Below are 18,849 nucleotides of genomic sequence, written 5' to 3' on the forward strand. Positions count from 1 at the left end.
TAATCGTTGCAGTGCTTCTAGACTGTCTGCAAAAATAGCGGTGTCATCTGCGAATCTTATGTTGTTCAAGATTTTTACGTTTATTGATATATCCTGTTCTTCCACTGATATTGCTTCCTTAAAAATAGCTTCGCTGTACAGATTGAATAACAATGGAGACAACACGCAGCCCTGTCTAACATCTCTTTTGATTTCTATGATTTCCGTTTCGACACTTTCGATTTTAACCTTTGCTTTTTGGTTCCAGTACAGATTGACAATAACCCGTATATCTGGACTGTCCACATTCTTTTTTTTTTAAGTTCTACGAGTTTCTGAGGTCGTACTCTCTCAAAAGCCTTTTGATAATCTATAAAGCGGATATAGAGATCCTGGTTCATATCTCGTCGTCTTTGTGCGAGAACGTTAAAAGCGAACAGAGCGTCTCTCGTTCCTCGGTCCTCCTCTGAATCCAAACTGGGTGTCATCTATATCTTCTTCTATTTTTTTGTACAGTCTTCCGTGGATTATTTTGAGGAATATGTACTAACTTTGGTAGTGTTGCAAACGAGGACAGGAACCAATCATGAGGTATTACTCCTGTTGTGTATACCTTGTTGAATAGATCTAAAAGTATATGCAGTGTTTCTTTGGCAATGCATTTAATTAGCTCAGTGGGTATCTGATCTGGGCCTACTGCTTTTGCGGTCTTTGCATTTCTAATTGCATGTTCTATTCTCACATTATTACTTTCGGTCCTGTTTGTTCCTGTCGTTCTTCTTGTATCATTCTATCATCGTCGAATAGTTTCATTATGTACTCTTGCCAAAGCCTTAGTTTATCTTTGATGTCAACGATGAGTTTACCATTATCATCTTTAATTATCCCATATTGTGCTCGCTTTTTGGTACTTGTTAGTTCTTTTATTTTTTTATGCATATTAAAGCTGTCGTATTTTCTGCCATACTCTTCTATTTCTATGCATTGATCTCTTAACCACTTTTCCTTGGCCTTTTTTATCTCTAATTTAATTATACTTTGTAGTTCTTTGTATTTTGGCTAATTTCTCCCTTTGGATTTTCTCCTTTCTTCCGAAGTCATCCACTGCTGCTTTTTATTTGTCTTTTCAGGTTTTAAATTTTCTTCTCCAGCCTTTAGCAATGCGTTCTGTATATTCTTCTACTTTTCATTGACATCTTCTGATGTTAAAATTTCTTCTCTTACTTGTGTTAGATTTGAGTTGACTTGTTTACGCGGTCATCATGTGTACGCGGTCATCATTTACTTCTTCTGTCCTCTGGGTGTGGGAATGCCAATTTTTCCTATACTCATTACAATATCTGGACGTCTGGACTATTTTCATTTAGGGACCTCAAAATCTTTCGAAGTATTTTTCTCCCAAAATAGTTCCTCATCAACAGTTTTGTACACTCATTTTTCACGCTTTGTCGACATTTACACTTTTACCTATTACTATTTACTTTTTACCTATTACTATTACCTACCTATTTACTTTTACTTATTTCTACAGTTCTTCTATTTGCCATAAGTGACCTTGACTATTTACGCCATTTATATCTTTTTCAAACAAAAGCTCTAAAGTAGCAGACAATATGCTCAGATTGGTCAGTAAAGTAAGCGTGAAGAATCTTAGATGTGTTCCTCAATTCTTCTGTCTCATCTTGTTATCTGTCCAATGTAAGTGACCTGGGTAATTGGGTATTTGATTTGTCTTAGTTTTCGTTCAGATCGGATCAAAACCAAATTGTTTATTGTAAATAAAATGTTATTTTTAAGATTTATAAATTTATCTACTGTCTTAACTATGAAATTATTGGTTAACAAGGTCGAAAGAAACATTTCTGTATATTATTTATATATACACAAATACGTAAATTGGTAGATAAAAGACTGTTGTTAACGTTTACATTACAAAATTATGTCAAAATCATTAAGCTGGTATGTTTATTCAACTTTTAGAAATACTTGTAAAAACCATCGTTATCACATAGAACACGTGTTGTGTTTAAGTGACTAATTCGAATGATTCGCTTAGGTAAACCAATTAAAAGAAGTAATTAAGATAATGCAAATCATGCTTTGTAAAATGTACCATGCGTAGCCATATGCGTAAAATAAAAAAATAAGTGCGTGTTTAAAACTTTCTACGTGCAATTTGCATTAGGCTCGATGCACATTTGCGTGGTTTTAAACTGCGTACACGCTGCGGGCAAGCTACGTGGCAACATGAGTTGAATTTATTCACTGCACACTCGAGCTGAGCCGCAGCGAGCAAGCCGCTTGCAAGTTAGGCTGCACCTACATTGGATCCGTATTTCTCCGATCCGACGTGCGTCGGGTTGAAAACAAACTCGAGGTATTAAAGCGTAGTGCGTAGTATTAAAGCGAAAATCGCCCGATATAGGATCGGGCTTCCCACTTCAGTGTAGGCACTACGCTTTAATACCTTGAGTTTGTTTTCAATCCGACGTCGGATCGGATCTGATCGGAGAAATATGGATCCAATGTAGGTGCTCACTTACATACTTGCAAGCGGCGTGGACCGAGAGCACGCCAGCTTCTGCTACACCGCCACGTGCACGCCGCTTGAAAACAAGTCAGGCGGTTTATCAGTCTGAGATTGGCCATCAATCAGTAAACGTTAACCGCGCGATAGTTTTCAACGTAGATACAGAACTGATTATTTCTGGCGTGTATTGACCCCGAGAAACCGCTCACATGTCAGTCGACGGGAAACTTGGCTTGAAAACAAGCAGCTTACTCACAACGTGCACGCAAAACTTGAAAACACACAAATGTGCATCGAGCCTGCGACCACAAGCTTCTGCTGACATGTAACGGGTATCTCTTTCAGGACGCCAGACTCAGTAAAACACAGGTTAAAAATAAAGTAAATATATTTAAGATAATTACATACAGTTTAAAACAAATAAAATAAAATATAATTCCGTCTTCTGCAAAGGAAAAACAATACTAAACTTTATTACAGTCATCCGAACATAATAGTAATATTAAAATGATACGATAAACAATACAATATAATAATACAATAACAACCTCGCTACGTTAAATCAACAGCCGATACGCAGTCACTCCTTCTTCGCTACTACCGCCCACTGTGGTAACGGTCATGGCAAACTCCACTTCACCACGGTGGCGTCTGCTTAGGCATAGTTCCACCTCAAGATACGGTGCAGCATTGCCAATCGAGCTCTTGCTAGTTCAACACGCTAACAACAGCTGTCGAGCCATTGTTAGTTCAACACGCTAGCAACGACTGACTTTCTCATTCTCCTGGCTCGCCTTAAATATGCTCTCGATGCCAATACTCCTTCGATTTCGATTTCCCCCAGCGGTGCTATGCGCCAACACGGATGCTCCTACGGTCGTCTCTGGTCGACTGGCCCATCGCTTCGCTCTGGCATCATATCGTTACAGACATGGACGTAGCTCGTGGGTTTTGGGGGTTTTAGCTTCGTATTATTTCAGGATAATATATCATAAGTACAGATAACTATTTAATAGTCAGCTAAAACAACAACAAAACAAGCAATTGGACTTTTAGTACGTAGGTTTTCAGACGTTTCATCCAACCGGAAGTAGAACTGGAAGTCGATATTTGAATTATTCGTTTATCTTTGCATCGATTGATATAAAATTTCACCAGAGTAATTTTTACCAAACTTCCGGTCATAATTTGTTAACCGAAAATGACATCAAAACCGGAACTAAATGTTCGAGCTCCACTTTTCAATATGCAATGATTATTGATGTGTCACATAACTCTAAGACCGGAAGTCCGACGTCGGATTCTCACCTTTAGTACCATCCTTGGGTTATAAGCTTTCATTCGACACCTCATTTGTCATCCTATCTGGTACAATGATGGAAGAGTTGTGTTTACAAGGTCCCTGGGACAGACAGACAAGCATAATTCAACGGTTTGTGAAAACAATATGACCCAGAAGTAGCTCACACTTCCATTTTAAAAGAAGCGACCTACCCCTCTGTGGCTCAGTGGTAAGAGCGCCTACCTTTGGATCAAAAGGTCCGAATGGTTGTGAGTTCGAATCTCACCAGGGTCAGGAATTTTTCGTTTATTATATAAATTAATAAATGAAAATAGTTTCTGTCCTTGTGGGATCGGTACTCACCGGAGGGACCGCAGAAGTTCGGATACAATTAGCGTCTCTTTGCAAAGAAAATGACGTCGACTTTGCAAAGTAACAAGACACTTACTCAACACACACACACTACACATGACACTTAGTACCTAACTGCAAAAATTCACCGTACCTACCATGCCAATGGCCATTAGTTGTCGAGGCATTAGCTCAGCGATACTCAACCTTTTTCTTTCCTGGGCCACATAGTAGCTATTGCCACAGCTTGCGGGTCGCAATCAAGATGAAGTAGTATACAGGGTGTTTCATTGGGAAACGAAAATACTTGAATGGTAAATAGAAGTAAATGAGGCGGTTCTAGACATACTAAATTTATTGCTCCACCGAGTTTATAACCAAGTTACAAGGTGATTTATCGATTTTGACATTTTCTTTCTGGACCCATAACTTTAGAACCACCTTGTATATTTTTTTGATATTTGGTACACATATGTCACATTTAGAACCCAAACCACCCAACTACTAATCACAAGAAAATCCAGGTCCGGATTAAACAAAATTACAAATCCATTGTGACCTTGAAACAACATCCTGTATATTGAAATTTTCAAAACCCGTTTGCATATTTGAGAAGAGCTTTAATGGAGCTTCCATTTTTTGCGCAGACAATTCAATGACTTTAATTTTGAAATAATGTCGAAATTTTTAAGAACTCAAACTTTCAAAACAAAAATTTCGATATATGTAATTTCAAAAATAATGTCATTATATTATTGCGCAAAAAATTGAAGCGAGCAATTAAACTTAGTTTTTTGTGCTCTTTTCAAATGTGCAGACGAATTTTGAAAATTTTAATATACGAATCTTTTAGGGTGTTGTTTCATGGTCACAATTATTGTATTTTTTTTTGTTAATCCGGACCTGAATTTTTCTTTTGATTAATAAATGGGTCGATGCAATGTAGTAAATAGGTATTAATTATTTTTAAAGTGAGTATTTGTTCATTAAATAATTTATTATTAACAGTTAATAATACCCTGCTTTTTAATCAGAGTTCTTACAATTTTCAATATAATTTAAAATTAAAGTCATTAAATTGTCTACCTCACGCCTAAACACGCCTCAAACACATCGGCACACTATCAAACAATTTGAAAAACACGTGAAATTTGACAGATAATTTGATCACAGGGCCCTTTAGTTAGCCTTCGGTCCGCATAAAAACCGCTAGAGGGTCGCAGGTTGAGTATTACTGCATTAGCTTAATAAAAAAAATAAATAAAAGAGGCGACCACAAGCGCCTGATGTCATGGACGTAACTCGTGACTTTTAGGAGGTTTTGACCCTGTCTTATGCCAGGATCAGGATAATATATCATGCAGACAACTATTTACATAATAGTCAGCTAAAACAACAAAAATATGCTGAATGATAACAACAGTTGTTCGGAACGAACGTTTTTGGACTTCGGTTCATCTTCAGAGAACTTTGTGAAGTACTTACGCTAATAACTGAAATACCAAACAGTGGTTTGGTTTAAATTAAAGCCTACATACTTAAAAGTATTGAATTAAAGGACATAAAGTTGATAAAAATGGATATAAATATCCGGGAACAGTATGTGTCCCTACTCGAAATGCCTGCCAACTCCTTTAGATTAGTTTTTAATTAAATACAGTAAAACCTCGATATAACGGACTAATTGGGTGGACGGAATGTCCGTTAAAGCTGAAAGTCCGTTATTATCTGTCCGCTATAATTTTTCCCATGCGTCACGATTCATTTTCAAACAAATTAAATCAAAAACTAAAGTGAAACGTGCGCCGATGTGTGTAGTATATAGTATACAGTATACAAAATGTATATACACATCGATTTGGCTTAATTTGTTTGAAAATTAATCGTGACTGATGGGAAAAGTTATAGCGGACGAACTATATATAAAAATAGGTTTAAAATAAATCAGACTATTCAGAAATGTGTCCTCATTATAAGTCCTAATAATAAAAAGTTTATTGAAAAACTTTGTAAAATACAGCTTTTGGGGTTCACGGGGACACCGTTGTTATGCAATGTATCTTGGTATGGGCAGGGTTAATTATGTAGATATAATATTAACAGGACGTTTTTAATTTTTTTACATTTGACCGGATGTTTTGTCCGTTATATCCGAAGTCTGTTAGAATAGTCCGAATATATCCGAATAGAGGTCTGTTATATCGAGGTTTTACTGTACTTATCTTATACCAATTACAACAGACGTTTTTTACTTCGAATTTTAAGTTTTTTAACTAAATGGTACAAAGGCAATTCCCGGGAACTCCTTCTGTTTTTTTTTGTAATATAGCAATCTCTATTTTTGTTTCAGGTGCTGTAACTATCAGGATTCTTCCAACGATTCCCACAGAAGGTTGCACCGTTGAAGACATTCCAAAATTAATAGATCAAACGTACAAAGCGTTATCTGAAAACGTGGACGAAATTTCTGCACCAACGAGTACGATGAACGGAACCGAAGCCAAAATAAAAAGCAACTGAATCCAAAGATAAAAACTTAGGCATGTACAAATTTGAGGCGTCTGCGAAGTATGCACCGAAGCTATAATAAACATTCAATATAAAAGTTTGAAATATACTACGCTGATTGACCATTCCAGTAATTTTCTTTAATAATATACTCTCCAACCGGTATCTACTTCCACGGTTGCTATTTCTAATTCGATTGATGAAAATTGAACTGTGACGATCACCAAAAATCAGAAAGTGTTAAATCTGGCCAATAAGGTGGATGCTGCAACAATTCGTACTTTATTTTAGTGATTTCTGAAATAGCTTATGGAGCAGTGCCAATTGTGTTGATGAAAAATAGTCTTCTTTTCTGTAAAACAGCTATTTTCTCATGAATTTTTATATCCAGTTGATTCAAAAGGTTATAATAATAATCTGAATTTTCTATTTTACCAGTAATTTAGCTAATTATATAATCTGAATAAGAGAAACTCCTATTCTATCCATCACATTTCGTTTGGAGTCATGGCATCTTCCAGAAAGTTATTCTACGTACTTTCTTCTTGTATGACCATGTAACACGACCATGGCAGCTATATCATACATTTTAACTTATGTGAAAAAATACTTTGTAATATTTTGTTTGTTTTTAGTCTTTTAGTATATGTTCATTCTCTATTCATGATATTCATTCTTCTATAACATCCAGAAAATTACCATAACCAGAGAAATAAGAATAATTACCATTGCCAATACCAGAGAAATAAGATTTTTCTCGTGACACATCCCCCTCCAGACTGAAACCAAATTTTTTGAGTAGTATGGACATCCATAATAATAGCCTATATGTTCCTGCTGTCGATTTTGATGATATACATAGTTATAAACAAATGAAGATCAAAAAATGGTAAATTTTCGATTCTTTCGTCTATTACTAAAAAGTGAAGCATTCTAAACAAATTTGAGAATAAGAAACTCATAAATCATATATAAAACTTCAATATGGCGTTCGCTGAATATGTCTACCCTTATTTGTTGCTTAGAAAATTGCAAAAGTCATAAATTTTAAGATTTTATAAATGTTCATAACTTATGTAAAAATTAAGTTACAACCTTCTTATTACACGGAATGCTGAGATTTCTTGTGCTTAAATTATATTTTAAATTTCAAAGTAATTGGTCAAATAGTTTAAAAGTTATTTAATTTGTTTATCCCAAATTCCTTTTGTTTGCAACACTATAATTCAGAAAATTATGAGGTTACAGTAATAGTTCGGACTGACAGTTTATGAAAGAAGAACATTTATGCTCTAAACTTAATAAAAAAAATGACAAAAAGTAATTTGAACAGTGTAAAATTATTTTGCAAAAACATGTCGATTTTTTGCTTACTTATAAACAATTAGAATAACTTTTTAACCGTTACCAGTAGAAAAATTATTTTTCCATATTTAGAAAGACTGAATTTTTATACACATTTAGAAAGAAATACAATTGTTCTAGGGCAATTAGGGATGAAATTAGCCCCCCTTTTTTTATTCACATGTTCTTGCAAAATAATTTTGCAATATTTAGAATTATTGTTTGTCATTTTTTTTTAATTAAATTAATAGTGTAAATCTTCTTCTCTCATAAACTATCGAAAGTATTACTGTAACTTCATTTTCTGACTTGTAGTGTTGCAAAAAAAATTAATTTGGGATAAAAGAATTAAATATCTTTTAAACTATTTGACCAATTGCTTTGAAATTTAGGGCATAATTTAAGCACCAGAAGTCTCACCATTATCTGTAATAAGAAGGTTCTAAGTTAATTTATATATCAGTTATGAATATTTATAAAAACACAAAATTTATGATTTATTTTGCAATTTTCTAAGCAACCAATAAGGATAGACATATTCAGCGAACGCCACATTGAAGTGTTTTATACGATTTATGAGTTTCTTACTCTCAAATTTGTTTAAAATGCTTAACTTTTTGGCAATAGACGAAAAAAGCAAAACTTTCCGTTTTTTTGATCTTCATTTGTTTATAACTAAACTTAAGTGCATAGAAATCGGCCCACTTAAAAATTTGGTCATTTTTGATGTCTCATATTTCCTAAACCTGTTGGTCGATTTAAGTGATTTTTTTGAACATGTTATAGTCTGATTCTTTAACAATATCACTGTAATAATATTGTTGCTAAACAGGTAAATTTTCATTGTACGTACCGGCATACCGAGTTGAAATTAAAACCCAACTATAGCCTCAGTTTTTCTTAACATTCTGTTTTTTGATTCATATTCGTTTATATTGGACAATAAAAAAGTTAGGTACTTTAACAAGTAGACATGTTCTTCATCAATACACGGTGTTTCTAAATAAATGCGACAAACTTTAAGGGATAATTGTGCATGAAAAAATAATGACGGTTGGCTTTATAAACGTATGTCCGCAAGTGGTTCGTTTTCCAGATACGGGATGTTGAATTTTTTCTTACAAACTGAGGATTTATTTTATTTCTTTAAAACCGGTTGAGAAATGCCAATGAAATTTGGTGGATTTTAAGACGTAGTTATTGCACATTTTTTGACATACAATTAAGAATTTAATATTCACCATTAGCGCTCATACGTGTAATATGACCGATAATATTACCCGTATGCACGCTAATGGTAAGTATAAAATTCTTAATTGTATGTCAAAAAATCCACAATAACTAGCTCTTACAACCAAAAATTCAACATCCCGTATCTCGGAAATGAAACATTTGCGGACATACGTTTATAAAGCCAACTGTCATTATTGTTTCATGCAGAATTACCCCTTAAAGTTTGTCGCACTTATTTAAAAACACCGTGTATTGAAGAAGAACATGCATAGTTGTTAAAGTACCTAACTTTTTATTATCCAACATAAACGAATGAATCAAAAAACATAATGTTAAGAAAATCTGAGGCTATAGTTGGATTTTAATTTGAGTATTTTATAAATGCTAGAATATTCCACCGGGTGATGCGAACTTTGAGAAAAAAACACAGTTTGATTGGTACACCCGGTATACAATGAAAACTTACCTGTTTAGCAACAATATTATTGCAGTGATATGGTTAAAGAATCAGGCTATAAAATGTTTAAAAAATCACTTAAATCAGCCAACAGGTTTAGGAAATATAAGACATCAAAAATGACCAAAAGTGGGCCGATTTCTATGCACGTAAGTTTATGTATATCATCAAAATCGGCTGCAGGAAACATATAGGTTATTATTATAGATATCCATACTACTCAAAAAATTTAGTTTCGGCCTGGAAGGGGCTGTGTCACTAACAGGATATTTTTTTTCTTATTTCTCTGAACTAAAAAGTTCCATATTTAGTTTAGTTTAGCGTTTTGGTAGTGCATATACGGAATTAAATGAAAATATGTTTAGTTGTTTAGGTTAATTACATCCCAACAATCGATTGAGACTATATAAAATTTAACCACTAAGAAAGTAGCTTCCGATGATTAGGGCAAAAACAGACTAACCATTCTGCAGCGCTACGCTGTATTCTAAATTTTTATGTAAATTAAAAGTGCCATTCCACAAGAGCGACAGTGGCTGGCCACGGTCGCCGATCCTCGCTACTGTGGCGTCCATTACAAAATCATTGGTGCTAAAAAATCGCCTGGTTCAGCCAGTTTGTGGGTCCACAGAGTAGCGCTGTAGAGTGATTCGTCTGTTTTAAACCTAGATGTTCACGATCAAAATGTAGAATAGCATATTTCGTGGGCCCCTTGTGGACTCTTGGTGCTTCTTCCAAAATCTGCTTCGGTGATTCTGTTATTTTTTTACTTGTATAAAAAACAATTCGTTCAGTATTGATTTACTGGCGAACTTTTGTCGATGTTATATATGCCGTATGACATGTAAGGACTGATTAGTTTTAGGTTTAACTTGTTAGTTGACTGTTGTGTAACATTATGATTTATGATTTGTTTGGTTCTGTTTGATTGTATATTTACGAAATAAATAAGTTACAAACTCAACAGATTTGTTTTTTTTTTAATATTAGGTATTGCTTCAATTCTCGAAGTAGTCAAAATATCTACAGTTACATATTTCACGTAAGATACTTGACCAGCCGTTCTGTCGAAAATGATGCATGGATTGACTATCTAAAGAAGTTGTATGCAGAGAAACAATACATGATGTCGGAACCACATAACCACAAGCGCCAGAAATGACCATAAACTAAGAAGTTCACAAGCACGAAGTACAAAAAAAACTTAAACTATTAAGGTCATCGGTACATAATTCGCAAATATTTTACGGGTATCCCTACTTTTTCTGTTCTTACACGGCAAATTACGTGTATAATAGTAAAATTCACACTGGTATGGATATTTAAACATTATTAGAATGTCATTCTACTTGAAAATGTCATCATTAATTTAAAGAGATGGCTTTTGAATGTTCTTGGATAACTGTTATTTTTATAATTGCAAATTATTAATTCAGTTAATAAATGTGATAATTTTTTCACTAACTATGTATTCAGTGATTGTAATAATTTATATGTACAACAAAAACTAATACTCAATCGAGAAAAGAGGAAAAGTGTTAAAGTGATTTTTTAAAAATATAATGTTACTATGGAACGCTTACAATGTTGAACATCTTTAACAACAAAATACTTGGATCACAGAATATATCCTGATTATTCTCTGCTTGGATCTTCCACAAATAATACACAATAAATAACTTTTTATTAATTTCACGTCTTAAATCAATTATTTATCAGATACACTAACAATATTATTTAATCAATAACTCAAAATATTCCCGATGCCATGTCAAATATTTAAAATTGTCACTGATTGTCACTCTCTGACTGACAGTATGCTGACAATATTCTATTCGACTGAGTGCGTTGTATGACAAAGATAGATTTGGAAAAATTACCACGGACATTGTGTTCATTTTTTTCGAATCCTGATAAAACCAATAAATATTTTTGAAAAATTTAAACGCAGAATGAAAGACCATATTATTGCCGAGGGCCGAAAGTCCCTTAGAATAAATAAAAAGTTTATTTTGAATGAGATATTTTAAATTAAATGTCACACTAAATTTTCTCTTAGTTTTTCACCCCTGTAACTTATTAAAATAAATATTATAGAAGTTCTCAGGGACTTTAGGCCCTCGCCAATAACGTAATCTTTCATTCTGCGTTTAAATTTTTCAAAAATACTAATTTTCTCAGGATTCGAAAGAAATGAATCCCCATTTGAATAGCATTGCAGCCGAAAATACGTACCCATCCTCTTAAGGATCATAACAGATGCAGGTAAAGACGGGATTCCAAATAAATTTATTTAAATATGGTGGAGTGGCAATGACGGATCAACTGACAACATTAATTAACAAGATTATAAGACACGATAAAATACTAGAAAATTGAAAGACAATCTTATTATGAAAAAAAGGGCAATAAGTAACAACCAGAAAACTACGGAGATATCAATTTGCTAAATACTACCTGAAATTTACAACTAAAATTTTGCAGGAACGAATAAATCAGCTCAGAACTAAGCAGTGCAACAAGGTTTCCGTACTGGAAGGTCGTGTACAGTTGCAATATTCCTCATAAACCAGATTATAGAGAAAGCTTTAGAATACAATAGCCTACATTCTTATGCTTAATTGACTTTAAAACGGCATTTGACAGAATGCATCTCCCGATATAAATCGATTTCATAAATTGTGAATTTCTAGTACCGGTCAGATGCGTCCTCTTTGCGTATGGCAACGGTTATATTATCGCATAACTTTTTTGTCTTTGACTTAAGCATTTTTGACACTGGATTATTAAATCGTGAGGTATTCTAGTACTAAAAGTTACTCTTACTTTAAGTCGGTAGGATACACCGTGCTCTAGAAAAATCGATTTGAATATGTTTCTTTTTTTGAATTTGAAAAAAATTTAAAAAAAATTGTGTATTTTACCGACCTAAAGCAATGTTACAAAATTAAACAAACAAAAAGTAATGCAATAAAATATCCGTTGACCTACCCAAAAACGGACGCATATGATCGGTACTAGAAATTGGCAATTGATGAAATCGAATCATCTCTGGAATAAACGTACCACTTTTCGTTTTTTGTTTTTGGGTTAAATCGTTAATATTTTGAGCCCAGGAATCTACAATTTAATTATTTTCAATTATTAATGAAACACCCTGTATATAATAAACACCCGTAGAAACTAATCAGTTCTGCGTAGAAAACCCTAATAATAATAACCCTAAAGAACTCTAATAAACCAAAGTCGAAAAATAGATTTGAATTGTTGAGACTCGTTGTTTTAAAACAGATTCAGTTTTTTCAAACCAAGTGTAAATGGACATAGAAAATGAACGTAAACAAAGAAGCTCTGTATTTTAACGGCGAGCGAATGGCAAATACATAGATATACCTAAATACAATTTACCTATAGATAAGGAACATATTACACGAAAATATACGCAAACAATACACAGTGTTTCAATGTTTCAATTCAAATATTCAAAGGTAAAGCCATTACAAATATTGCAATTTGGCATTATGCATTATACAATGAATAGACAATAAAAAGTAGCTTGAAAACCAAAAAGCTCTGTAGTTATAGAAAGGCGAGAGGCAGAAAATAGATAGGTACCTGTACATAAATATAGTTTATATTATAGATAAAGTATCTATTTCACGAAAATGTCGATATCCAAACAATATACACTGTTCAAAGCGTTTTAATAGTGAAATAATTGTAGAACATTTTGTTCAATTTTTTGAATGGAATTTTGTGTCGACATGCCGTGCTGGGGCCCCTGAATGTCGGTGGCCCCGTATAATTGATACAGCTGATACGGCGGTAGCTACGCCTCTGGTTAACATGTCTCGTACATACGGGAAACAACCCGCTAATTAACAAGAAAAATTGCTTTATATAAAGGAAGAAGATGAAGAAGTCTTAATAAGTTTTTGCGGGGTGTGTAGATTTTAGACTATTTTATTTTAGAGGATATGAATGACATCTCCATAGGGCTTTTCATTCACAGTCATTCACAGACAATCGATGAAAAACCCTATTGGGAAAATATTTCTAAGATTATTGATTTGTTACATTTTTTGCTAATAGTAGGTTGAATTTTTGGGCTCCGTAGGTTAGACATCCGTCATTTCAAAGTTATTTAACTCCTTTTTGTTCAATGAATGGATTCATTAACTCACATCGTCATTTGGCCGGTCCCGAATAAAGAAAGTACGCTAGCTAGAAGTACCAGTAACAGTAACTGACTTAATGCTAAAAATATACCTAAATAGCTAAGAAAATTTTTTTTCTATAGTACCTATAGTTTTTTTTTTGTTGGACAGTTTATATTGCTATATAGCTGGTTGCCTAATGAATAGACGCTAAAACGATTTAAGGATCTGTTTTTAGGTGGATGTGAGAGGTGGCATTCAGATTTTTGCGGATACAGTTAGGTGATAACTTCGTTAATAATAATTGAATTATGCTCCTTCTCAAATATGCCCGGAACATTAATGAAAAAAATAAAATATTTAAAAATTTCAAAAAATTTCTTTTTTTTAATTTTTTTTGCTTATAACTCAAAAACTATTCATTTTAGAACAAAGTCCTATAGGAATAAAACAAAGATAATTAAATTTTCTATCAGATGCGATTGGCTAAAAATGTCTTAATTTATCACCCTTGCTTCAAAATAGTAATAAATATAAAATAAGGGGGCAAAACAAGCCTGTCCTTATTCAATGATTTTCCATCACTTAGGTTACATTTGGAACCTTCCTAATTCGCTTAAAAATTTTTTCTAATGTGCTAAAACCGTACACCAAATTTCATTAAAATTGACTTACTAGATTTTGCATAATAATTTTGCAATCTAAACTTTTTTAAAAACTTAAAATTTTTTAAAATCTTGCACAACAAAAACTAGAACATACAAAGATTTGTCAATTTTTTTACATATAAAGAAATACTCCACCTATCTAATGCACTTTACAGAATTAAAATCGGATTATTTAAGCAACCTCAGCAATGTTTTAAAGTTATAAACAATTTTTTGGCTTATAAACAAATTAGTGCTGTGGCCAGGAGGGGGTGCTACGGGCTCCTTTATTTAGATGGACTTACCCAAGTTTTTTTTATGTATTTTGACCCGTAGAACACGAATTTTTTGGGTAACAGTTGATTCGGATGTCGATAAGATTGTTGTAAACAAAGAACTTGAGGAATTACATAAAATCGATTTTTCGCAAAATAAAACATTTTTTTGTATTTCTTGAGCAATTCTAAGTAAAAAATGTTCTTACAAGTTTTTTCGTAGGATGCATAGTTTTCGAGATAAACGCGGTGGAACTTTCAAAAAATCGAGAAATTGCAATTTTTGAACTCGAATAACGTTTGATTAAAAAATAAAATAGCAATTCTGCTGACAGCATTGGAAAGTTTAAGTCAAATTATACCGGTTTTAATTATTTGCATTGCTAAAAATAAATTTTTTTATTATTAAACAAAGCCATTTGTTTATAAAAACAAACGAAAAAACTGCCCAAAAAAGAAGAGAGATGAAAAAATAAGCCCAGAAACTAGAGAACTAATCAAAACGCGAAGTAAAATGAGAGGAAGCGAAAATACTGAAAAAAGTGCGTTAAGAGACATCAACAAGAAAGTGGCAAAGGAAATCAGAAAAGATCTAAGGAAGTATAAAACTCAAAGCATCCAGAAAACCATAGAAGAAAATAAAAGTTTGAAAGTTTTACGAAGGAAATTGACCAACGGAAAATGCGAAATACATAAATTAAAAAATAAAAACAGCGAAATAACATCAAACAGAGAAGATTTACTAAATATCGTAGAAGAATTTTATTTGGAACTATATAGGAGCCAAAGGCTGAATCAAAATAATCTGAGGGAAGCGGTTTCAAAGAAAATAATAAACCAAGGCTCCGAAATACTACCAGAGATAACCACTAGCGAAATCCATCAAGCACTGAGAAAAATGAAAAATGGAAAAGCACCAGGTGAAGATGGAGTCGTAATAGAGGCCATTAAAAACGGAGGCCACATTCTTATAGGTAAAATAAAAAATCTCTTCAACTTATGCCTTCATCAAAAGTCGATACCTGAAAAATGGAAAAACGCAGTAACAATACTTTTGCATAAGAAGGGAGATAAGACAGACTAAGAACATTATAGACCCATTAGCCTGCTAAACCACTTATACAAACTCTTTACAAAAGTAGTGACATCAAGAGTAGAAAAGAAGCTAGATTTTTACCAGCCAAAAGAACAAGCTGGATTTCGATCAAACTTTGGGACAAACGACCATCTGCAGGCAGTCAAGTTACTAAGTGAGAAGTCAATAGAATATAATAAACCCCTTGTCCTAGCATTCGTGGATTTTCATAAAGCCTTTGACACGATAGAGCTGGATAGCATTTTAGAAGCTCTAAATGAATGCCGTATTGACTACGGTTACAGTACACTCATCTATAATATTTATAAAGAGGCAACAATGAGTGTTAAGTTACATGATAAAACCAAACAAATAAGCATAGAACGCGGCGTAAGACAAGGCGACACACTCTCGCCAAAACTATTCATAACTGTTCTGGAATATGCCTTTAAGATGCTCAACTGGGACAATAAAGGGATCAAAATAGATGGAGAAAAGTTAAATCATCTTCGTTTTGCAGATGATATAGTCCTTATAACTGATGACCTAGGAGAAGTAAAGAAAATGCTAAATGAGTTAGACGCTATCTGCTGGAAAATAGGCCTGAAAATGAACTTTTCTAAAACTAAATTTATGACTAATCTGATTCCTAGCGGACAGCTGATTATACGCGAACAAGAAGTAGAACTAGTGGAAAAGTACATTTACTTGGGTCATGAAATTAGAATTGGCAGAGATAACCAAACATGCGAAATAAAAAGAAGATTAACTCTTGCTTGGGCAGCCTACGGAGCTCTGAGAGACATATTTAGGAGCAGTATACCGATCGGTTTAAAAAGACAAGTGTTTGACCAATGTGTGCTACCGGTAATGACATATGGAGCAGAGACATTGACTCTAACCAAGGCAACAGCGTCGAAAATGCGGGTTGCTCAAAGGCGCATGGAAAGATCCATGCTGGGCGTAACTCTACGGGATAAAATAAGAAATGAAGATCTCAGACAAACAACCGGTATCGCAGATGTTGTAGAACGTATCACCAGGCTCAAATGGAACTGGGCAGGACACGTCGCCAGGCTGAAAGATTCAAGATGGGCACGAAGGCTGATGGAGTGGAGACCAAGAGAAGATAAACGAAGTAGAGGAAGGCCGCCTACACGATGGACAGATGATATCAGGCGGATTAGTAAAAACTGGCAAAAATCAGCACAAAACCGTGAAGTGTGGAAACAATTGGGGGAGACCTATGTCCAGCAGTGGACGTAAATTGGTTGGATGATGATGATGATGATGATTTGTTTATAAGCCAAAAAATTGTTCATAAATTTAAAACATTGCTGGGGCCCCTTAAATAATCCGATTTTAATTCTGTAAAGTGTATTAGATAGGTAGAGCACCTTTTTATATGTAAAAAAATTAGCCAACTTCTAAATGGTCTACTTTTTGTTCAGAAAGATTTTAAAAAATTTGAACTTTTTTAAAAACATTTAGATTGCAAATTTATTTTGCAAAATTTATTAGGTCGATTTTAATAAAATTTGGTACACGATTTAAGTATGTTAACAAAGAATTTCCTAAGCGAATTACTAAGGTTCTAAGTGCCACCAAAGTGGTTAAAAAATATTGAATAACAACAGACTTATTTTGCCCCCTTATTTTGTATTTATTGCTATATTGCAGAAAAGGTAATACCTTAAGACATTTTTTACCAGTCGTATATCATACAAAATTCAATTATCTTTATTTTATTTCTCTACGAGTTTGTTCTAAAACGAACCGTTTTAAAGTTATAAGCAAAGAAAGCAGAAAAAAATCGATGTTTTTCGAAATTTTTAAATATTTTAATTTTTTTATTAATGTTCCGGGCATATTTGAGAAGGAGCATAAGTCAATTATTAGTACTGAATGTGTCACCTAACTTTATCTGCAAAAATCCGAATGCCACCGCTCACATCCAAAAATACACGTTTTTTCGCAGATCCTTACTGGTCTATTATGAAATCAAAGTCTGAAACAAACAAAAAATGGTGTTAAATTTGTATTACCTGTAAAAATAGATGTTAAGAATCACATAAGTATATGATTTTGTAGTGTGAGCAATTTGTAATATCATTGAAGAATAGTGCTTTTTAACGCTTCTCATTTGTTTCGGGCTTCTGTCATATGTCGTATATTAATATTATAAACGGATTATGCGACATATGACAGAACCTCGAAACAACTGAGAAGCGTTGAAAAGACCTATATCGTCAAAGATGTTGTTCTTTTTTACCCTGGATTTGTCTTGAGAAAATGATAGCAAAGAGAGTAGCAGACCAGAATAAAACTGGAATTAACGCATGGATAAGCACTAAATAATCTGACTCAGAGGTTTAAGGATTTACGTATAGAAGAATAACTAAAATACCATATTCTCCCGTTGTAGAACATTGAAGCGCCTATGAAAAAGCTGTACATACTGGAGATATCTTTTTTGACCTAGATAAGTAAACAGGACGACGGCTTATATTTGTAGAGATTCACTTCACGATATGTTATATACATAATACTATAGATAATACCTTTCTACGTAGAACATAACGCCGTTCTTGTTTGAAACATTTTAATAATAGGTATATTTTAAAACAGTAAGTGCAGAATATTGCTAATATTTTGGTTGTATTTAGTATTTATGAGAAACTGCTTTAATCATTTTTATCAATAATATTTACACGAATGTACGCTTCAGATGGTTAATTTTTTATACGTTTTTGTTTATCATCATCATTTGCTCTACAGCCCCTTGTGGGTCTTGGCCTTTTCTAGAATCAACTTCCATGCCTTCCTATTCTTAGCCTTGATATTACAATGTTTCAATGTTGTAGGTACTCTTAATTTTTGTAAGTCATCTTTCACGTGGTCCTTAAATTGGGCTCTGGGCCTGTATCTTTTCATCACTTCATCTGGTCTTTGGTTATAAATGTGTTGGACAGCCTGTTTATTTTGATAGACCTACCAATACTAGGTACTAG

General features: G+C 33.5%; 2 protein-coding genes across 5 annotated transcripts in view; both read left to right on the plus strand.

Annotated features, from left to right (window-relative positions):
• The window catches only part of LOC126890556 (1-acyl-sn-glycerol-3-phosphate acyltransferase alpha), a 98,716-nt gene extending 88,068 nt beyond the window's left edge, over nt 1-10,648 (plus strand). For all 4 annotated transcript variants that reach the window (XM_050659582.1, XM_050659583.1, XM_050659585.1 and 1 more), the window contains exon 6: nt 6,493-10,648. In XM_050659582.1, coding sequence (XP_050515539.1) covers nt 6,493-6,662 — 170 coding nt within the window. In that variant the 3' untranslated portion in view covers nt 6,663-10,648. The remainder of the gene's footprint in view (nt 1-6,492) is intronic.
• A 7,796-nt stretch (nt 10,649-18,444) lies between these two features.
• The window catches only part of LOC114328240 (1-acyl-sn-glycerol-3-phosphate acyltransferase beta), a 70,605-nt gene continuing 70,200 nt past the window's right edge, over nt 18,445-18,849 (plus strand). The window contains exon 1 of the mRNA XM_050659592.1: nt 18,445-18,465. The gene's annotated coding sequence lies outside the window, so the exon portion shown is untranslated. The remainder of the gene's footprint in view (nt 18,466-18,849) is intronic.

The sequence above is a fragment of the Diabrotica virgifera genome, chromosome 8 (assembly GCF_917563875.1).
Source record: "Diabrotica virgifera virgifera chromosome 8, PGI_DIABVI_V3a".
Classification (NCBI taxonomy): Eukaryota; Metazoa; Arthropoda; class Insecta; order Coleoptera; family Chrysomelidae; genus Diabrotica; species Diabrotica virgifera.